This window comes from Cuculus canorus, chromosome 2 (genome assembly GCF_017976375.1).
Source record: "Cuculus canorus isolate bCucCan1 chromosome 2, bCucCan1.pri, whole genome shotgun sequence".
Taxonomy (NCBI): domain Eukaryota; kingdom Metazoa; phylum Chordata; class Aves; order Cuculiformes; family Cuculidae; genus Cuculus; species Cuculus canorus.
Genome location: NC_071402.1, coordinates 89726103 through 89750097, shown reverse-complemented (window position 1 = coordinate 89750097; position 23995 = coordinate 89726103). Strand labels below are relative to the sequence as shown.

Sequence of the window (23995 nt, the reverse complement as noted above, 5' to 3'; positions counted from 1 at the left end):
AACTACACAAGGAGTATCTTTCATATGTTTTATAGGACAGAAACCTTTGTTCATGTCTTCTGGTAGCCATCATCTTCTTTTGAGCTGCACCTACAACACAAAGAACAAGTGAACGAGCAACTTTATGCTTCTCCAGAATAGCTTAAAACAGTTCTGTAGGCATTAAGGGGCATCTTTTCTACTGCTTTGTTTCTGTATCGCCAACTCATTTCATTGTTTCCTATTCCTATTTTAAGAATAAAGTACAAAGCAACAGAAAGACTAAACTATTACTACATCTGTTCAAACTTGCCCTCAGAAGCACTGCCTATGTTGTAAAAGTGCAAGTTACTTTTTGCACTTAACTAGCAAGCAAGTAGTTTAATTAAATATGAAAACTAATTTTATTTCGTGTACGAACAAGGTACCTTAACATGTGGAAATAAGGAGATATTATTCTTTATAAATTAAATTGAGAAGAGACAGGCTGAAGGTTCCAAATACGCATACAAAACCACCCATCTCCTGCTTGTTTTTGTAGTTAATTCATTACATCTCCTCGGTGGGGTATTCCCCACCAGCAGAATAACTGCTTTGTGTCATTTTTCCATTCTTGAGTGCACCGAGAGTGCATGATCATTGCCATCAAGTACCTAGATGGATACAAAACCCCTTCTTAGTTCCAAGATGTATTATCAAGTATGTGAAACCAGTGGGGTTTTCACAGCTTTTCAGAATACATTAATAAAATTGAAGAGATGAACTCCTTAATATTGTCAGATTTAAACAGCAGCATGGACCTGCAAAGTTTGATTTTGGTTTCCTCTGGCTGTATAACCAACTCAAATGTCTCAAGCTGTTTTAACTTGTTGCTAAACGTTATCTACACATGCTGTCAGAAATAACCTTGTTAGGAAGGTGAAGTTGGTGTCTCAGCAAATCAGACCCATGGAGTAGGCGTTGAGTGGCCTGTGACTCGCTTTCCTTTTTCTCTTTCAGCACCATCAAAAGGAAAAGTGAGAAAAACAGCACAAACATTAGTTAAAGCCTGAACTTAATCCCATGTCCTACAGGAATAATTTCATCACAATGAAAGCAGACAGACATTATCTGTAGGGTTTTTTGCTTTGTTTTTGTTTAAGCAGTGATAATTACATATCTAATTAACGTAGCCTATAACTCTCCCAAAGATCATAACATTTAATAATCCCTTTAATTAAATGATTAATAGGAAATGCAGGGGCCGTTCTTATGAATTACCTGATTTACCATCACTGAAGACAGATTCTTTTAAAAATGGCTACGAATGCCTTGTTCACAAAAGACTTTATTATCTAATGATGCATACTGAAAACATACAGAAATCTGCATGGTCCACTTTACATGCAGCAGAACAATCTTCACTTTACAATAAGTAAGTGTCAACTGTTTTATGCAAGAGACAACACTTTAAAGTCACATTTCTTAAAGAAAAGCTTCATTTACAAAAGAAATAAAAGGTAAAGAAGCAATTACCGCTTTTAAAAAGCAGCTGCTTTGTTCAAGAGTGGAAGGTTTATGCCTGTATTGAAAGACAACATGATCACAAATAATGAAAACAATGAACAAATGAAACACTTTTAGCATAAAGCAGTACACTTTCAAAATGACATACAAATAGTTAAAAATCTCATTATGTTGTCTATCTATCCTTTAGATATAAGGTCTTTCAAATGAGAGCCCAACATATGTAATTACTAAATGAAAACTCTTCTGTAAGTATTGGTTCTATGTCATAGTGAATTGTATTTAACAAAATGTATACAAAGTCTATAGCAAGTTGAATAAAAAAATTAAAGTAATAAGAAACAGTACACTGAAGGCGCTCTATCCATCAAGTGCGCACTCTTTAAATTTTAAATGTGATGAACAGAACAGAAGTTGTAACTATGCCACGGTTGCAATGCCAGAAAATAAAACAAGATCATTTATCAAACATGCAGGGAATTCTGCCACAATGCTATTGTCTTTCATTTGTCAGTTGTTCCAGTAAAATAACAGCTTAAACACCAGTGATGTTGATGGGTTAGCTTACCTTCAGTGTACTGAAAGTTGTACACAACCTGCTTTAAAAGAGGAGACCATCCCTGCGGGCAGGCTCAAGAAGAAACAGACCCCCTTCGGCACTGACTACACCAAGGGCATGCTGCTGTGGCCTGCACACACACACCTAGGAAAATGTGAATATAAACAGCATTTATGCTGGCCATTTTTTAAAGACAAAAATGAAGCCAAGTCTGCTAAAAACAAATCAACCACCCAGTATTACTGCTCTTTTTTTTTCTTTTTTTTTTTTTTTATAACAGATGCATTTTTTTCTTTTTATAATATATACGAACTGCAACCATATACATTAGCATTGTACTTCTGTGCAGTCTTGGCAATTAAAACAGTTCTACAGTGAAAATTTTCACATAAGACACAAAACAGAATTACTCTAACATTTCTAAAAGAAATATCAGCCTTGATGTTAATTCAAATGTATCATTTCTTCCTCAACTTTGCAGGGGAAATATTTATGTTTATATACATTAATAACTGTTGTGAAATTTCTTCAGTCTTTGTATTTTAATTACTCAAACCCTTTGAACTTCTTCATCTGGCTTAAATTTTTTCCTGGATGAAGGCGTGCTGCAGAGCCTGGTTGATGCTAATCCGTTTAGCTGGGTCTAACATTAGAATCTGGTCCAACAAGTCCTTTAGCTGGTGTACTTTTTTACGCTGGTCTTCAGGGAGTCGTTGGCACCCAATTAAGTCTGCTAACAGGTCCTTGGTTGGATTAATGGTGCTCATAACAGTAACTTTCTCCTACAAATACAAAAATGGCAGCCTTGTAGAACAGAAGCGATGCACAAACCCCCTATCCCTTCTACAGAGCTTCAGCAGCAACTTTTCTACAAGGTTATCTCAGATCTGATCAACAATCCTAACATAATAGTTAACTGAGAACATCAGCCATGTGGAAAGTTCCCTTATCTGAGCAGTAATTCTGCAATTTTTGGTAAATGTACTATAATAAAATGATGCAAAAAAAGTGATAGTGTCCTCCTACAAAATAAGCACATCACACTGAAGTTGGACATCCTTCTCTAAAATGAAGGCAGAATTTCTTATATTAGTAATTTAATGACAATGGAGTACGCGGAGATACACTGTATACCTACCAAGGTTCAACTCAGATTTCTCTTAAATGCATTCCTAAATCGTAGGAAAAAATCCATTGCCAGTTTATAGCCAAGTAACCTGTACATACACCACTGCAAAAGGACATTCCAATAATTTATAGATTTTTATTTTTAATTAAGATGCCAAGACATTTGAAAGATGATAATAGTAGGAAAGCTTCAGAAAAAGTACTAGATTAGTTGACACATTAAGGACTTACCCTTTCTGTCACTTTATCTACTTCTATATACATAAAGTTGAGATTTTGATCAAAATGCTGATCTTTGAACACACCTTTTCGAATCATCTGGAAAACAAGGGAGAGGCATGAGTTTCAGGCAAGTTCTCCATGTCTTAAGAACGCCACAATTAGCATCAATGTCTACTAACTTATTCAAACATCAATAATTTAATAATGATTAAAAATATATCACAAGGGTAGTAAGAAATATCTAGACTGGATAGAAAAATAGTTCAAACCAGTTGAAAAAGGACACAGTATCTCTCATTGACTTACGGGTTTTGGTTTTTTTTTTCAGTTCAGTGCTTAGGTTTCTGCTTTCACTTTATACTTAGTCTATGAAAAAGAAGCTGTATACTTCTACTTCATAAGCTTTTAAATCAATATTAATTATACAGTCAGAACGATGTCCGATATTTACTTGCTGTTAAGAGAATATGCATATGGTAAGAAATAGAATTCAGAGAGAAAAAAGTATGTTCTACCATTCATTACAGCACTCTCAGTTATTAATTAAAAATCATATAGTTTCTTACCTTGTTTGGCATCTTTCCTTTGAGATCCATGGCTAGTTTCAACATATGGTTATTGGTTTTGCCAGGAAAGAGTATTTTTCCTGTGTAAAGTTCATATAATGTGCAGCCTACAGACCACATATCTATACCATAGTCATAGATTTTTCCTATAACTGAAACAGAGCAATTCCAGTTAATTCCATAAAGACAGCCTTAAAAGCTATATCACAAAAAAACAGATGAAAAAAATTTTCATTTGTGAACTACATTGGTGCTCCTCATAAGCGTAAGTCATCACCATAAAAGAACGTAGCATAACTTATAACTTTTACAGTATCTCTATTTTAGAAAGAGAGGTTTTACCTAACACCTAAACTAACCAGCATAAATTAAGTTAGTAAAAGACAAGAAGTCAGAACAATGCCTCTAAATTAAAATGTAACTTTAACCAGTCAGAACGATTCTCCCTGTCCTCACTAGGCTGACCAACAACATACATGAAGAGTTACACAAGCACGCTTTCAAAGTCATAGTATTTCTAGAGTGAAGCTTTGCTAAGAGCAGACAGACAGTAAGTTCAGGTCAAATTCTCATTTGCTAGTACCAATATATCCTGATATTGCTTATGATACATGTAACCAATCCAAAGGTACTTACTGATCTCTGGAGCTCGATAAAATCTACTAACTAGATATGGTGTAATGTCATTATCTGCAACATGTGAAGCTGATCCAAAATCGCAAAGCTTTAATATTGTTTTAGACTCATTCACCTGAAAGTTAAACATAGATATCCATTAGCACTATTTGTAGACAGAATCACCAAATGCACCATGAAAACAACAATAAATTTCATTCAGAAATAAGAAAAACATTCAGCCATTAAATAGGAAGTCCTTCCTATATTTTAATCCTCCTCTCCATATTCTAAGGAAACTATAAAGCCTTCTTAAATTGAAAGTGACAGTGAATGTCTTCAGATCCTAGCAAATAAAAAAAAAAGTCAGTTTTACGTACTTTTCTCTTACCAAATTATCATTAGTGGACCCAGATTTCATTCCAGATACTGAAATTATATCAGTTTAGACTTCCAGCTCTAGTATCCAGAGTACCACTCACAAACCAGCACATCATTCACATATATCATGCCTACATAGACTATTGCTGTGATGAATGGCAAGAAGGAAACATTTTAAATAAAGTAAAAACACGAAACCTTAGCATTTTCAATTAAAGAAGACATTGACTTCAACTAAATTAACAGAATGGTATCATTTCAAACAACTACAGGATAGACTGTGCAAAATACATTTCAATTATTTATAACTTACCAAAATATTATCTGGTTTAATATCTGCATGTAGAATATTGCATCTTTTAAGAAGCTTTAAAGCCAGGAACAACTGCTGGCTGTAGGAACGCACAGCTTTAATATGGAGTCCAACATCTTTCCCATACTTTTTCAACACCTCTCGTAAATTCATACTGTAAAAAAAAAAAAGGAGAAAGAAACAATAAAGCTTAACAAGAAGAATATAGTGGCCTCCTAAACTGTAAGATGAATTTCAAGAAACCAGTCAGCTTTGGATATCTTTCCAGAAAAGCAAAATTCAACTTAAGCTACAACGTAGCTCTCTGTTAGCTACAGCAATGAAACAAAAAAGCTAGTCAATCACTTTTATCCTATACTGTATAATTACTTACTAGACTGGTCTAGGAACACATTTTTCATCAAGATTAATTTGAGAGGATTTACTTGCACATGAGCACCATTTTCTTAACTATATCACCTTTGTACCCATTGTCTGAAGAAATAAATAAAAAAGGAAGCATGCAAGAGATACAGGTTGAAGAGGTAATTTTTTGATAACTTAAACAGCAGATAAGACCACCACAATTTCAAGACAAAACACTGGATATAAATAACAAACAAGTGTATTATAGAGAGATACTACAGCACTAAGAAGTAATTTCTTCCATGGCTTGTTAATGAATATATTATAGTAATTCCATAAAGCTTGCCTTGCTTCAGCATAACTTATCTTCAACTCAAATGTGGCAAAAATTAAAAATAAGACATATACAGAAAACTTAGGATACGAACAACCAAAGTCTCTAAGCGGAAATGGGACCGCAGGCAATTAATATATCCAGAGCTACCATAAAACACAGTGTCTACAATTAACCTGTCAGAAGAGTCTAATGAGTTAAAAGCAAATCTGGGCATGCAAAGCACCAACAATTCTTTTCCGCAGACTCTCGCTATGTATGCACTCTTCACAGAATATACAGCATTTGATGAACCTCTCTGGGTATGCGTTCTTAATCCAAACCCATAAAACAAAAAAATCACGAAAACTAATATTGTGTTACACACAAAAAAAAGAAAAAAGCACCGGTGGCAAGATGAACAGTCTGATAATACATTGTGTTGTTTCATATATTGTCCAGAGAAAGTTCACCACAATACTTTAAATAAAAGAGAAATAGTACAGTAGTGTGTGATTTGTACCTCCAGACAATACATACATTAAAAAAAAAGTTCCTTGCATTCTTGAATCTTTGCAACCGAACAAGGTATCAAAACAACAGCCAAGTAAAGAAAGTCAAAGATCACTCAATAGTACTTTACTTTTTAGAGAGAATCTCTAACATTTGTCATCTTACCTGAGTGGCTCAAATACCAGACAGAGATGTTGCTTGTGGTAGAAATGCCTGAACAGTCGTAGACAATGAAACTTGTCATCAGGGTCTGCATCATTGAGCTTTTTCAAAAATTCCAGTTCTTTTAGGCCAGTTTTTTGCCTGAAAACAAAATCAGTGACATTATAATACCTTTTTAAAATCTAGACATTCACTCGCACGGTTATAATTATCAGGAGATGAGAAGTGTCTTGTCACTACTTAACATACCTCTGCTTAAAAAAAAAAATAAAAAAATCAAAAGATCAGAACAATGATTTGCTATTGGTGCCAAGACACTCAGTTAATTCTTTGATCTTCACTGAGCCTCTGCAACCTACCTATCCGTTCCCCCCCCTCCTGGTTGCATGTAAAGCTAAACTCAGATTTCCTCCTGCAACAGGACACTTTAGTTTCAAATAGCACACGCTTGAGAAGTTTACATTACTAAAAAAAGCACTGAACCATATACATTCAAGTGTTTTAAGCTAAACTGACTAGAGTCAAATACACTCTCAAACTGAGTATCTATACAACATACCGAACTGAAATAGCTTATCACCACTCCCCCCTTTAAAAAAAGATTTTCTACATACCTATTCAAGTAAGTCAAAATAACCCAATTACACATACAACAAAAAAAACTTCTAAAACTTCCAAAGTAAAATGCATGAAAAAAGATTTTCATTTAAATTGTCTTTAACCAAAGAGGACATAACACAAGACTGTAGAAATACTGCAGAAGATGCTGAAAATTAATATTACAGACAAGTCCTGACATAATATAATTTAATCGATCATACTCGTTAATGTTCACGCATTCTGAAAGATGTAATTTTGGTTTTGCTTGTTGAACAAGCATGTATCTTATGTACATGCAAACACATAGAGAATGTTCTAAGTAATTAATGAACAGATGTCTTTTTGCAAGTTGCAGATAACTAATTAGGACCCAACTTGTAGCCTGCCAAATCAATTCGGTCCATCAAAACAAAATATTTGCAGTCCACAACTCCTATGTAAAAAAATTTAGTGATGGGCAGGCCTCAATTAACTGTAACCTTTCTGGCTACTACTGTTCCCTGCAGGTCTGCAAATGAGAAAGTGCCTGATGAAAATGCCAGTACCCTTCTCCTGTGACAGCTGTAAAGTAGTGTAGATACATAGTCCTCAAGTGCTTCTCATTATCTGGCTCATATTAGCAGAAAAGGCAGGAACCAGCTGTAATCTGTTACTTCACTTGAAACAAAGGGAGATTCAAATCACATCATGAAAAACTTCCAACTGTTACACATGCTTTATTATTAAACACAAACACTACTTACATAAGTTCATTGTTCCTGATGATTTTAACCGCTACTTCTTGGTTTGCTCTTGCCATATCCCTGGCTCGCACTACGTTACTGAAGACTCCCTGACCAGTGTAACCATAGACATTGTAACGTTTATCTAGAACTTCACCTATATTTACACCTGAAGGATAAAAATCAAGCAATTCAAGGAGTTACGATAGACATACATTGTAAAACTTTTTATGAAAACAAACCATTCCGTAAAATTGAGAAAAACAGCATAAACAGTATTATCGCTTAATTTCAGAAGGCACAATGTTTTATATCCCCTGGCTTTGTGGAAATTACAGGGAACAAACTGTGATTCTGCAAGTCTGGAGTCTTTTCATAACTGAGATTAAAACCTGCATGTTCATTTCACTCATTATATCAAACATTCAGTGTGGGCACTGTGGTACATTTACATTAGAATAACGACTTAGTGCTTTTTATCTGGGGATCTTTTCCACTGAGCACCCTCATTCTAGCTGTCTTTGCAAATCACAAAATAAAACTTACGGTAATAGCCTTCTGCATCAGTCCAGTTATCCCTGAGATTGGGGTTTTCTTTGAAGTCTTTTCCAAACCCAGCCGCCCGTAGACGAGCACTCTGAAATAAAAAGTAACAGCTTTGCTTGTGTGCTGTCTTTCCTTGATGTTAGCTTACCAAAAGCCCCTTTGCCCTCCCAAAACACTGTTCCTCTCCACAGTACAGATACATTTATCTTTTATGCGAAGAAACTACTGAACACAAAATGCTATTTACACACCAGTATTTAGAGACTGATGCAAGGTAAGAGGATGGGAACAACCATGGAACTATTAGTCAACATAAATGGGTAAAGTTTCAACTGATACCCACAAAAAAATCATACAAGTCTTGCTAGAACGCACATCTTGGCTCATCCGAGTAAGAGCCTTAATTACAGTATGTTTGTAGTAATAAAGCTTAGCAATTTGCAGGGAAAATGTAACTATTTAAACCTTGAGGTTTTGTTCATTCAATGCCACTTCACAGATTTCATACCGTGATACTTAAAATATTTGTGATCATAAAATTACTACAATTGCTCTTGACATCTCTTGACGCATTTGGCAATATCACAAATCAAAATCTATGGGTATCAGAGAATATCTTCAATTGAAGAACAGTTTTTGGAAGAGAGAACTGCACACTTACAAGCTACCAATACCAACTTGCAACTTTCAAATTTTTAAAGGCACCCCTCCACATACAATCCTTTAAGTATTCGTCATTTCCAGGGTCAAAGGGGTTTAGATTTTTAAAATTTTATTACCGGTGTTACTAGAGTGACACCATGACAGCCTTTTGTCACCAATGTTTCTGTCAAAACTAATAGATTATGTCAGACAAACAGAAATTAACTGGAGAATTTCTAAGTTAAGGAGAAAGTTGTTGATTGATTTCTCAGTGTTGTGCATTAGCAACAATGAAGCAGATTGTAAATCTGACAACAGCAAGTAAAGTCTCAAAACAAGTCACTAGACCCCATGATTTGCAGGCCACTTCAGCAAATTTGGGGAAAAACTGCTGAATTACTACAGAAGTAAAACCAGGAAATACACCACTTAATAAAAAACTTAATTAAAAACAAAAAAACCAAACCAGAACCCCCAGTAAAACACCATGTTACTCCAACACAGCATCATTAGCAAATTAAAGTATCGTACACAAATGCTTTCTAATTAACCATGCATGACCCTCTGAAAAAAGCATGTATTTGGAACAGTGCAGCACAGTAACATTAACATAAAGTATAAGTTTGTTACTGTGTGCCACTATAGGTCCTATTCAAACAGATGAATTGCCTAATTGCTTACTATGATAAAATTCCCATTAATTTCAGCAGCTTTTCTTTCACTGGAATATTAATTAGGAACTACTTTGTCTACCTTGGCTGATCAAAAGATTCAGAACATTCCAGCCACTCAGTTACACAAGCTTTTACAAATCAAAGTTCCCACAAACCTCAAGTGACAGTAACTCTCTAACAAAAATCAAGCAAAAGACCCATTCATGTAATCTCCAAGAATTACCTACATCAAAGTATGCAGCGAACATATCATCTGATTCTGTGAACATATCAGGAGCTAGCAGTTTCTTCTGAGCTGAACCTTAAAATGAAACTTAGATTACTCAACATGAAAAGGCAGCAAACTAATAATAATTCTGTTACCAGGATAATTTGTGATTTAGTATCTTTACTGTATAATCTAAGGTTAGTATGTCAGCAAACAGGTAGCTCTACTAATGTTTCTAGCAAACATCATTTTGCATTCTAGAAATACAAAACTCAAATTGCAGAAGTTCTTCAAAGCATTCAAAAATATACACTTCCTTGAAAAATTAAGTAAAATTGCTTTCAAACAATTCACACAGCAGAAAGCGAAAAGCACATACACATGAGTAGTGACTATATATAGGCATTAAAAAAATATAAAATGACTGTGTGCATATATAAGAAATAGACTCATTTTCAATATACAAGTTCAGGCATTTCTAATAATCACAAGGTATTTTACTAAAACCCAAAATTGTAAGGACCAGAAGTTGTTTCTTTGAAAAATGTTTTCTTCCACCCTGTCAAAAGGACCTTGTGTGTAGCTTTCAGTCAAAGACAATGTTAACTATTATGTTTAAGAGATATACTTTTAACGTGGGCAAGATTATCCCTTTCTCACCTTTTGATCATCTTTAAAGTCCCAAAGACATTTTACTTGGTTGATAAAAGCAAAGAAATACAAATGAAGTACATATTAGTGAAAGCAGGTAAACTTTAAACTATTTCGGAACACACGTTATGGTAGCATCCCTTTGTGACCACAGTAAATCACAGACATCCCTTTTAGGGTATCAAGCAAAGGAGAAAAACGAACAGTTGAACTCAGTTGCTTCAGGTCTCATTAAGCATACAGCCAACCACTTTCACATAAAATAACTAGACTGAGATCTTCTGAAGCATCAAAAACTCTCATCCATCATGCTGACACAGTTGTTTCAAGGCACAGACCTGTCACTTGACACTATGGGGACACAGGTTACGCCATTGTTCCAAGATACAAACCCTTCCAGCAACTTTCTCAAATCTTCTTTTTATTTCCAGTTCATCACACTTTCACTTGGCTACAATGAGTTATTAACTGGCTCCTTAGCAACTTACTATCCTGCCTCTATATGAGGTTAAGGGTTTAAATAAAAAATGGCTCTTAGAAAGATAATCTACTACTTCCACCTGTTGTTACAGTCACCTCCAACCCAGAATCCTACCAATACATGAAAACTCCCACATCTGAGTGTAATTAACTTGTTTTTTAAAAACAAGCCTTTTCTGTATCTCAAAAATATCTATGTAGTTAGTTATACTTTCGTATACTGTAGTGGACAAAATTAGAAAGCAGTACATGCCTTGACAAAAAAAGGAAAACTATATTGTCCATAAGATAACTAAGTCTAAACTTGTGATATACAAATAAAGGACAAGTGCATAAGACAGTTGTTCCACCTACGTTGCAGGAGAACAATCTGCAAGTATACTGCTCAAGGGAACACTAGGACTAACTACAGAGTACAGCAGTCCCAAAGAGATGCAGCTTTATTACTTCAAAGAGAAGCATTCATTAGAACATAGCATATTTAGCTCCCAAAGACATCTAGCGCAACACGTGAAATACAAGCTAACTGTCCAACCATGTCCTGAGGGGGTTGGGCAGGTTTTGCAGCCCTTGTTAAAGTGTCGTGTTGCAACTACAATTAAATAGAAACTAAAGTAGTTAAAACTAGCTCAAGTATATCCACATAGCAACTAGTCACACCTTTTTTACTAGTTGGAAGACATACAGTAATCCACTTTCAAAAGACAAAAAAAAATATTTTTTTAGTAGATTTTCCGTATTACAGGCTGCACTGGGAGATGCTCCTTTTGCCACAGCAGGCACAATGCAGGTTTTACATCAAGATCTATTTCGTTTCAATATTGTTGTACTACAGATTACGTGCAGGGAAGGACACGAGGACATAGCCATTTCATTTCTTCAGCAATAAGTTATGCCACCAAAATGGACTTAACTAGCAATGACTTTTAAAAGTTTTAATAATTCTAAAATACCGCAGATCATCTATATTCTTTTAACACAGTGGCTTTGACTAAAAAAAAAGGGACAAAGGGGGGATGGTTTCCAATCCACCTCAAAATAAAGACTAGAACTATATTAAGCTCCTAAGAAAACAACATGCCTAAGTGAAAATAAAAATTTCTAAGATAAAAAGGATAATTCTTCACTATATAGACAGACATGTTTTAACCGCTCTTCCAAATTTATAGCATGAATCATGTTAACAGTTATTAGAAATACAGAGGAGATCTTCCATTCACATCATCCTCCTTAATGAACAAGCTTTATTTTAATGCTATATTTTAAGTACGATAACAGTTGTGGAAACATTCTCAAATTCTGTCCAAAAAGTCAATCTGCTTCCAAGCCTTTAAGTATACAAGGAAACTAAGCAAAATGACTCTTTCAGAGTGCTTAAGAGTCAAGCTTTCATAAATTGCACTAAATAGTGAGATTTCAGATTCTTACCATTGTTCTGTTCGACTGTCATGAGGTTGTGCTTGGCTTTTACTGATGCCTCAAATGTGTCCACATTTTCCCGTTCATACTCCTTAACATCAGCTGCTACTCTTTCTAGGATGTCATCAGGCGAATTTGAGCGACTACGTGTACTACTTTGAGGACTGCTTGGTTCAGATGGTACAGATATATTACTGTCTTCTGTCTGGCCTTTGTATTTCTGAAAAGAAATTTAATCATTAATCTCACCATCACATCTTATCCCAATTTAGACACTTTTATACTCACACTTTCAATGGTTTGTGCCTAACCTTAATCTCTGCCTTCATAATCACCTACGTCTCTAACGGCAGTAAATTACTTGCAGAATGAGATACAGATTTTGAAAACTCACGTTGTACAGTGCACCACAGCCCGGACCATAAAAGATGACTGAAAAACTCATGTGCCCTTTAGGCATTTTATTTTTGCAAAAAGCTATTTTTATTCATGATTAACTATTTTGTTGTGTGTGACGAAATGTCAGTACCAATTGATTTGTTGCTGGTACACAAGTAGTGAAATAAAGTCTTCAAGGAAAAACTAACGATCTTACATCTTACATCCTAGATTATATTTTCCATTTTTATTAGTGTTATGGTACAGAAAAGTAATTCTTAGATTCAGGTTCTTTATTTGAATTGGAAATCCTATTTATTCCCTCATTTTTGTTGAAAAATTTCAGATGCATTAAAAAAGTTTAAGACAACACCTTTACAAATTATTTTTAAAACTCAAGCATGAAATAACACAAATGTCACTTTCTCTTCCAAAAGTTAAAAATCGAGCTGAATAAATGCTGATACCTCTCAGTTATCAAGGTTGAACTACTCAATAATAAAAGCAGACGTTTCCTATTTAGGGAATGAAGCTCTGAAATTTGGCTCCTGTATGGACCAATAACAGGTCTAACTGGCCTTGAAAAATAATTTACTTTATATGGTTTTGCTCAGTTACAATTCTGAAGGATTTTACAACTAGCTTTGCATAAAAGACAAACAATGAACGGTATTTTTAGTTCTGACGAAAATAAGCAGCATATTATAACCACTGCTTTTATAACTAAATATTCAGTAAATACACTACAGCATTTTGCTCACTATGTTCTAACTCTGTGTCAAATCCAAACTTCAAAAGATACTTGATTTGTGCTGTAGAACTACATTCCCTTTGGCCACAGCTCCCTTTCAGGGGTCTTGATCATGTATTGAGTGTCACTACTGCTACCTTCTTACCAGCAAAGAGTCTTTGCAGGAACTCAAACATGTAACTGAATACGTTATCTACTTTCACAAAAAAAGAACCCAGGACAGTAGCTTTATGAAGTTTTGGAAACAAAGACACCTTCTACTTGAAACAAACTGACCTCTTAGGTTAATTGATATGTAACTTAATGCAACATTTGCATTATGATATCAATGATACAGCTAGGAAGAAAACCTATGGGTTAACACAACCGAACGTTTTTAAGATGCCAAAGAACTGTCAGAGAATGTTTAACCACAGCACAAAAGTGACTTGCAGAAGAGTTGATTCAGTCTTAAAAGCAATGCTGTTGCAATAGCAGCGTGAAGTTTAACGGAGACTAAGATTTATAATAAATTAATTGGAAAAATATAGTAATAACTACAATAACACAGTAGTAGGCTAAGAGCCTTCCTTTATCTCAATATTTTACACAGCATAAAATCACTTTCTGTGACGCAAATGATAAAACAACCATGTACCTGAACAATTGCTTGCCGCTGTAATCTTCTTTGTCTTATCTCTGCTTCTTCATCCTCTTCTTCCAAATCAAAGTCTTCAAGACTATACAAATACAATTAATTTTTATATACCAAATGCAGTCTTTGGCATTGAAAGCACACAATATACTAACCAATAGCTGTTCAACTGAATCAAAAAGCAAAGGTGAGCTAAACCCTAGTGTGTATATTTACGTCATCTTACTCTAAAAAACGTATGTTTTGCTATCTCCCTGGGATGCGAGTATTTAATTTTTAACTGCAATTAAGAGTAACTGCTTTAATGAGAAAAACAAACAAAAAGTTGTTCATTTTCATTCCACCATAATTCTTCCTTGATAATTTGATTAAGAATTTATACACTTGTGCAATTGGATTAAGCAGATATTTAGCACATAGAAAACAATTTTCAAATAGCAATTAATACCTCCAGGTGGTACAGTTTTTCCTCAAGGAGTAAGCTTGAGGAAATAGAAAAAATATTTTTACAAGATGCTGATCAAGTTGAATTTAGAAACTGAACAACATATCATCCCCTCAAGTCTGCCCATTAACCAGCAGGTCATCATATTTCTTGCATGCTCCAAAGTTTTCTAGATTATCTCAACAGTAATTTGACAAGACCACAATTACTAAAACATGATTAAAGTAAGTTTTAGGTGACAATCTAAAAAGTACATCATGGAGATAAATGTCTGTTCATACACCAAATCCGTGGATCTGTATTTTTAGATAATCATAATGAGTTAGAAATTAATTCTTACTTTTCATCTGATGAAGACTCCTGTTCAGCTTTCATACCCTCAGAAAGGCTACCTTTAAATTTGTCTTCTTTAACTTTGCTTCTGCTCCTACGTCTATGGCCACCACGTGACCTGGACCTCCTTCGAAGGCGAGATCTACTTCTTCGGCCTCTATCCCTGGTAACAATAAGAGGGGTTTGAAGTTTTGGGAGTTTGGTTAGGTTTTTTTTGAAGAAAAGGAGGAAAACCGATTCATAAAAACAAAGGCACATTATGACTATAAGGGAAATAAATTCACAAAGGACAAAATAAATTAAAGAAAAAAAAAAGAGCATTGCCTCTTTCCACATAAGATTGCAATTTTATTCTTACAGTAACATTTTACAAAATAGATTAAAAAACACAGTGTGTCTTTACCTCCTCCGAGGAGATCTACTCCGTCTTCTTGGAGATCGGCTACGTCGAAGGGGTGAACGAGACCTCCTCCTGATGGGTGAACGAGACCTCCTTCGGGATGGGGACCATCTGCTGGGTGGGCTAACATCTTTTGACCTTTCGCGTCTAGACAAAATATCATCTCTGGTTCGTGTTCTTAAAATAGAGGAACAGAACAGTAGTAAAATCAGGAGCAAGCTGAAAACAAAAAAAAAAGATCACAATTCCCTCTAAAAGCTCACTTCAAAATCTCACTGCAGATGAAGGACCACCAGATGGGCTTCTGAGAGATGGATGAGCAAGTACATCGCAGAGCTTGCTGCCCTTACTGTGTGTCTGCCCACCCTGGAAAATACATACCCATACACACATCTAGTTCTGGACAATTCTGTAAACAAGAGCTTGTTAACTGCTACCACAAAGCTAAGACAGGTTTTAAAACAAAGCTTGCATTTAAGTCTTATATAAAACAGTATTCTATTCTAATGTTTATCAGAAACAGTATTTAAACAATAAATAAAACCCAAAAACTAATGCTTGAGAATTTTCTCAGCAACTTTACAACATTGTGTTGAAATTTAGAACAGTGCTACTTCATAGCAATGGCTTTACTGGCTGTTTCAATTTGGGCACTAGAACTGGATGGCTTCAACCTTTCACACATTCTAATACAGCAGGTGAAAACTAAAATTCCTAAATAACAAGTAAACTAGCCCTACTCAAATTAACAAATAATTCAAGTTTCACACTATAAACTACACAAATTTTTTTAATTCTCATCTATATAGATATGTAATTATTTAAGAAAAAAAACCCTTGATGAGACAACTACATTAAAAAGCTTAACTGTCTTGCACGACAGCAAGACATCATCAAAAATTGGAAAGGATATAAGTTAAAAATATTTAACAACTATTCAAATGAGGCTGCCACAGAAATTCTTAGATTTTTTTTCCAAAAATTTTGCTACTCTACTTTTTTATTATTTTTTTTTTTTAAATCAAATTGGGGCAAGTTATTTCAGGTGTTATCTCACTTAAATGAACAAAATCTCTTGGGTCTGAAAGATTAATTCCACCCATTCTGTAATGGTTTTTTTGTTTTGAGACTGTTCTATTAGTTTTAGTTACCTGAGTGATGTATGATTACCAGGCGTACAGAACTGGTATAAAATAATGAACTGTGGGACATAAGGAAAAATCATAAACATGCAGAAGTACTGGCAGTTTCTATAAGAAATAACTGCAGACTCAAGTGCTGGAAGCAGGCTGATGCCTTCAATCCATTTAGTTTACATCCTGCTCTTGTGAACAATATTACAAAGAAAGTCACAGGATGAATTGACAGATTCAGGTTTCCTGGCTAACAAAGTAGTTGCACTGCCAAAACTCAAGTAACTGTAAAAAATTAAATCAGTTCAGGGATCACAGCTATGAGATAAAAGGTAGAGGCTGATTAAGGATTCATAGTAACATCATCTAATGAGTAACTGCAGTCCTGAGAAGACCTGAGAAGTATCTTATATGATTAGAACACTGGAAACAAACACAGAAAATAAAACTACTGGGATTTTTTTAGTTAAAACTGTTCATTAAAGCTCCTAAAATTCTCTGGCAGCTTGACTAATTAGTTGTTGCAGTTAGTTCAGGATGTTACTCAAAGAAAGATTATTCCTGCTGATTTGCAAACACTTCCAGCAAAAAATATTTCTTGGTAGCCCCGGACTCATGTGCTGCTTCACCACAGTGTTACAGGAGTATGAATTTGATAGTAAAAGTCTAGACACAAGCAAAAATAATATCTAGAGAAACTAATTCAAACTGGCTGCAATGCAAGCTGTCATGAGAAATGAAAACTGAAAGATGCAAAATGCTATGAAGAAAAGTCAAACGCTGTGTTAAAGAAACTCGGTTGCATTGATACATTTCTGATTCACCAGAAAGCAGTCAAATAAACTGCCAGCATTTACAGTACTTGCTTAATCTGATTCATACCACTGGGGTCATCCTCCAAAGTACCTGCAGTATTGCTAAGCAGTCTTTGTACAGACAAATAAGCTAATAATGCACCTGTAAAAGATACCCCATACCTGGAACCAGAGTAACCTTCAGTGATGCAGGCAGAAAGACTTTCACGCTTATTAGGCACTTACCCACCGAGCTAGATTTTTGTGATTTCAATACGCTGTTTGAAATACATACTACTTTGTTCTTAATTTTTAGAGTGGGTGAAGCTAAACCCCATGATAAAACATTTTAAACTATTCATTATCCAGAAGTAATGCTGAACTCTCCTGTCTGTTGAACTACTTACATTTAATGAATTCACTTCCAAAATGTATAAACTTATACCATTCTCTGTTTGGAACTTGCCATCTAGGCCTTAACAGCTTCAGGGAAGGAGATGCTAGTAATTTTTGTCTCATGGTTAATATTAAATTTGAAGGTTAACTGCTTTCACAGGCTAAATTGTCTTTTTAAAAAGTGTCAAGACTAAAAACACCTTAAAAAGATTTCAATCTTCCTCCTTTTAGTGTATGCAAAATATGGTAACGATATGCAACAGACAAATAATGAAGCAACATTACCATACCTCTAGCAAGTGAAAAATAAAAAATGTCTAAGAAAACACTGACTGGGATAAGGACATCTTCATACAAAAGATTTGCTTACACTCTCACATGACGACTCTATAATTTGCACCTTTTTTGAGGAGGAAAAGGGGGTTTATTACCCACTTCGTAGCCAATATTGATACATAACAGCAGAGGGTACTCTTACTCCACAGACATTCCTGAAAGTAACAGAACTATTAACTAAAAAACAAAACAGAAGCCAAATTAAGAATCCAATTGAGTGACAAAAAGAATCTGAGCTACAAAACTTGTCCCTAATAATGACATGAGAAGCAAAGAACCTAGCACTTCAACAACCAAAGCTGAATTTGCATGTTTGACAGCTGGGGGAAGTATTTTTTAAAAAACTAATACATACAAGGTAAGCTCATAACATAATGCACAATCTGATTAACTTTTGTAACAGCTATTTTCAGAATAAAAGAAATAAACATTGAAGTAGAAGATAGTTCAGTGTCTAATGCATTTTTGTGATGGTTCATGACATCTCTAAGTTACCTGGGAGAAGACAGACGCCTCCTTTCTGATTCTCTTCTCTTCCTTTCTGCAGACCTACTCCTCAGTCTTCTAACCGGAGACCGGGTTCGAGAGGGGGACCTACGATCATTAAAGAGGGGGGACCTACTTCTTCTTGACTTTTCTCGTTGTTTGGGAGATAAGCTTCTTCCCTTGGGGCTACGGCCAGGTCGTCTAGGGGACCTGTTTTCTTTCCCTGAAGAAGCATCTTTAGAAGGAGATTTAATTGGCTTTTTCTCTTTGTCAGTCTCTGATCTCCTAGGTTTTCTATCTTTGGACCGTGATCTTCTGTCTTTGGATTTGCTTCTTAGTTCTGCTGGAGATTTAGATTTTCTGCCACGATCTCTGCTTTTGTTTTCATTTACAACCGGAGACTTTCTGCGATCTCTTGATTTACTCTTATCATCAGCCTTACTTCTGTCCTCAGGGGGAGATTTAGACTTTCTGGTTTTCTCCTGAGATCGTCTTTTAAGCACTGGAGACCTAGATTTCCTTGTTTGATCTTGAGACTTACTTCTCTTATAAGGGCTTTTGGATTTCCTCCTCTCTTTCGACTTGCTTCTAGTTGTCTTCTCTTTGATTCCATCAACTCCTGCCTTGCTTTTCTTTTTGTCAGATCTGTGCCTAGTCCTTTCTTTTGATTCACTTTTACTTCCTTTCTTGGAACTAGTTTTATTGTCCACAGGTTCTAATTTCCCCTTAGTGTTTGACTTAGCTGCAGGTCTTGTTCCATTTCGCACTTTTTCATTAATTTCCCCCTCTTCTTCAGATCCTGACTCATAACCTTGTAATATTAATCCCATCCCAGACTGGACTTTTCCTTCCATTAATTCATTTTCAAGTTCAGCTTTCAATAATGCTCTTTGTTTCTCCAAGTCTTCCAGAGGAGCTAAAAAATCAATTTTAGTTCTTTTAGCTGGTCCATCTTCCTTGTCAGAGGTTTCAGCGGCCTCTTTCCGTTTATGTTTTTTGTGTTTGTGTCTGTGTTTATGTTTTTTGTCCTTATCATCTTCTGAAGAATGTTTATGTTTCTTGTGTTTACTTCGGTGTTTGTGTTTCTTTTTTTTGTGCCGGCTGTGCTTGTTCTGAGGTTGGTCTGCCTCTGATACTTCCCCATTTTCTTCATTTACACTTTTCTCAGATGCGTCAGCATCCTCAGCCCTACAATAAATAAAAAGTACAGATCAGTACTATCAACTCACTGCAGTCCTTAATCTTGTGTTGACGGTCTTTTTTATGATAGAAACTAACTGGCATTTAATTACCCACCTTCAGGAGAATTAAAAATGTAGGACTAATGTAACTAAGTCACAACAGCGGATACACTTACTCAAGAACAGACAGCTATGACAGAAAAAAGAACTACTATGGAAGGAAGATACAGAAATGCACTAACAAAACAGATCATGGGGATGAAACCAATGCTTACGATTTTAGGTTCAATACTGATAATATCTGTTAAGAGTATACAACAGTGCTGCATATCTACGCATCCCATCAGTCCACCATCTGTCTTATCTGCTGCTCCACTCTGATGCCAAATGCAAGCAATGTCTTTTTGAAGTATTTTCAAACGATAGGATACAGCTGTGCTCTAAAGATCAAAACTTATCTCAAGGATGACACCGACCACCCAAAGAAACTATCCTTCAAAATCTCACATGGGAGTCGACTGACTCTTCACTGGAATTTCTTTCTGTAAGTGTACACATCAGTGAGAAAATCAAGAACTGTTCTAATACTGCATTTATATTATTCATGCAATAGAGGAAACACTATTGGTGCACAAGGTAATTAAAAAACTCTAATTTCAGAAAACCTTTCTGATAGTATACAGCAGACTATCAGCTTCCCAAATAAAAAAAGACCTGTAACTCTTAGACATGCAAAATGGCATTGGCCAAAACAGCAGAAAATAAGTCTACAGCAAGTTACTAAAACAATAACATACAGTGTTGGTTTTTTTTTTTTTTAAATAATAATTTCAATTTGCTAGTGACAGGAATAAGCAAATTAAATAGCATTCTTCATACTTTTGAAAACTATAAAATTCAGTCCTGGCACTATGCATGCACTTATATTATCTTCCCGAGACTCTGAAACTGGCTTACCAACAGTTGTTTTACAGTGCTTAGCACACACCTCCTGATCTCCTCCAGAATATCAGGTAAGTTACCTTCTGTAGTAAGACGGCTATTCACATCTTGAAATTTGTTGCCAAATATTATAGGTGCCAGAGTTCACCTGTCTACAAACTCACTCCACCTAAGCTACACTTTTGGAATTTACTAGCTAACACTTTAATAACTTACATATAGCTCTTTCTGTATCCCAAGCCACATTTACTGAAGAGAAATTTCCTGAATGCCCTGGTCAGGAGAGGTAGTGTGATGAACACAGAGATGACCATATATCTTCCAAACTCTACTAGTTTCATACAACAGATGTTTCTGAAGATTATGATCGATGATCCAATAGAATAAGTACATCAGAGGTATTCTAAACCAGGCTAAAAGGATGCCACTTCACTATGAATTTGATTAGTGTCTTCCTAATTACAGATCTTCAAACAGTGCAGCTGCTGATTCTCTCCTGCTTGAGTCAAAGCAAATTCTAGTACCAGTAAACAATCCAGACTGTTTCACAACATGTGATAAAATTATTTGCTAAACTATTAGCATTTTAGTGCTCCAAGACGAGAAATTTCTTAAGGGAACTGACTGTTTGAGTTAAAAATATGCGATATTCAGAATGCCGTATGCTTTTTCTTCTGCATCTTTCCCACTACTTCTGCTTACTCAAAGTACATATATAAAGAAGGGTGTTTTTAATTTCTTCGTCCCGACACTCCACAGCATTATGACAACAGAATATCAGAAAGAAGGCAAGCTGCTTTAAAATGAGTTTGCTCTACGTTGCATATGACCCAAAATACAAGAAAAAGAAGGAAAAAGTACTATATGTAAAACTTTTTCTATTGGATTTGCAATCCAGAAAAAGTATGCCAGTGATAAAGGCTAAAGGCAGAGAAATGTCACAACGTGAATTTTAAGGGAACTATGCATCTTTCAGGATTTCTTTAAGTGAGATGTAACAGGCTGCACAAGTCCCCGATAACATATTAACAGTACTTAAATACACTACAAAAATATTATAGAACCAACAAAAAACACATCCAGTTGAGCAACTCCAGATTAAGTCTCTCTTCTCTTAATAGCAGAAAGTGACACTGGAATCTAAAAGGAAGTTGTTTTGTTATTGTATGTATTTTAATATTAAGTAATAACCTCGCCTTACTTTCTGTAACAGCAAGCTGGTAACGAAGGTGCCAGATTAGACACAGCCCCACAGCAGTATCTCAGGCCGCCACAGATTGCTAACAATGACTGCTGGCTTCCTTTGGTTTCTACCTCAATCATAAAATTGCTATTAATTTCATTGATAGGCATTAAATATTTCAACAGTTTATTAACATGCAGGAATGTTTATTTCACGTACTTGCATCAAAATATAAATAAACTTTTACTTCACTTAAGTGCTTCAGAGGTATAATGATATGGATGAGAACTCGATTTTAAAAGGTGATAAGGCAAGTAGGTAGCTACATGTTTAGGCACTAATGGCTTTAGCTAGGGAGGAACTGTGACATGTTTTTGTTATAGCCCCACTTTTTCTTGCTTTTGAATTCAGACAGAAGATCACAGGAAGTCCAGGAAAATTTGCACAGAGGTTTCACCCATCTTTTCTTATGTTCAGGCTTCTCATCGACAGTTTTTACCTTCTTCCTCTTAGTTATGTTTCCCTGTACAATATTAAATACACTTTTTCCTGTGCTTATGTGTTTGACATGGTTCACATGTGCATCCACTACTTTTCCTCGAATACATTCTACTCCCATGATTAACAAAAAAAAAAAAGCTTCAAGAGGCTACTTTTAAAGGGAGAAAATATATAGAAAGTGGTTTATGAGTCTAAAATGTTTGTATAGTAAAGAGCAGCAATAAAGTTAAGGCTTAGGTTGTCAGCTATGCACAAAAGTTTCAGAGAAGAAAATGTTCATGACTTCGTGGGCATCGATAGACGTAAACCTCAAGCCGCTAACCGGGAAGCCAGGAGAACGCACCCTTGGAGCCCCAGTCCGGCGGGAAGGCGGCAACTCGATCTTCGCTACCAACGGGAACTGGGAGTTGCCAGTCATTTCGAGGACTAGAAGGAGGGGCTGGCGTCAACAAATCGCTTTTTGCTTCCACCGGCACAGGCACTCCTTGTAACGCGAGAGCGCCTGGGGAAGGTGGGCTCGTTGCAGGGAGAGCCCAGAGGCACCCATCGACCCGGCTTCTCGCTCCTCCGGGGAGGCGTCGCTTAGGGAGCGGGGATGGGGGGAAATCTTGGGGAAGCGCCAGACCGGCTCCCGCTCAGGGATGCCCGAGCCCTGCGCGCCGCCCGGGAGCGCAGCGGCCTCGCAACCACGCGGAGGAAGAGGGTTTCCTCTCCCCCACCCTCCGCCCTTTTCCCTTCTTCCCTCCCCGCGACGCAAACCCACTTCCCTGGGGAGGGGCAGGAGCGGGAATTGAGGAAGGAAGGAAAGGAGGCAAAAGGAGAAAGGAGATCGACGCTCCCCCTCCACGAGGCGGGAAGGCGCACGCGGGGCCGAGGGCACGCGCTCCCCGGTCCCACTCCCCCCCCCGGCCCGCCCGCCATGGGCCGCCGGGCGCACGCCCGGTTCGCGGCCTCCCCCCTCCCCTTCCCCTTCCTCAGCCCCGCACCACGGTCTGCTGCCTCCCCCAAGTCCCCCCCCCTCACGGACAGACGAACGGCTTACAGAGCAACCCCTCTTCTCCTTCCAGAGCGGCCACCACCTTCTCCCATCACCTCCTCTCCCTCCCTCGTCACCTCCACCCAGGCCGCCTCTCGCCCTCCCCGCTCGTCCGCACTTCCCTGCCGCCTCCCTCCTCCCCAAGGCGCCCACGGCGAGGACTGAGCCTTCCTAATCGGTCTCTTTTCTTACTCGGTCGCTCGCTGCTCGGGCTCCGCCGCGGCGGCCATTTTGAACTTCCAAACTCCTTCGCTGCCGCTGGGGGAGAACGCGGGGCCGCAGCGCAGGCGCGGGACCGGGCAAGCTAAGGCGGGCAGCCGCTAGCCGGAAGTGAACCTCTCGCGCCGGGCAGAGAGCGCCGGGCAGAGAGCGCGCCAGAAGCTCCGCCCCCAAGGGGGAGGGGGCGGGCGCTTGCGCCGCGGAAGAGAAGACGAAGGGAGGTTGGGGGGGAGGGAACGACACCCGGCCGGAAGTGAACCCTGAGCGCTGGGCAGGGAACACTCTCGAAGCTCCGCCCCCAGG

General features: G+C 37.0%; 1 protein-coding gene across 3 annotated transcripts; it reads right to left on the bottom strand.

The window, feature by feature from the left end:
* Positions 1-1494: 1494 nt before the first annotated feature.
* PRPF4B (pre-mRNA processing factor 4B) lies at positions 1495-23823 on the bottom strand. Of its 3 annotated transcripts, none has more exons than XR_008448429.1 (16): positions 23666-23823; positions 18640-19818; positions 15489-15662; positions 15093-15248; positions 14311-14392; positions 12554-12764; positions 10014-10087; positions 8471-8561; positions 7946-8093; positions 6606-6743; positions 5270-5423; positions 4597-4711; positions 3961-4112; positions 3404-3490; positions 2054-2826; positions 1495-1540 (listed from the first exon to the last, which is right to left on the bottom strand). XR_008448429.1 is itself a non-coding variant. In XM_054058102.1 (15 exons), exons 1-15 carry the CDS (start codon positions 23701-23703, stop codon positions 2623-2625), a joined length of 3003 nt encoding a protein of 1000 aa, XP_053914077.1. In that variant the 5' UTR covers positions 23704-23823; the 3' UTR covers positions 1495-2622. The 3 variants fall into 3 exon arrangements, 1 of the variants encoding a protein (XP_053914077.1); XR_008448430.1 differs by having other exon boundaries at positions 1495-2188; positions 2549-2826; XM_054058102.1 differs by having other exon boundaries at positions 1495-2826.
* Positions 23824-23995: the final 172 nt, after the last annotated feature.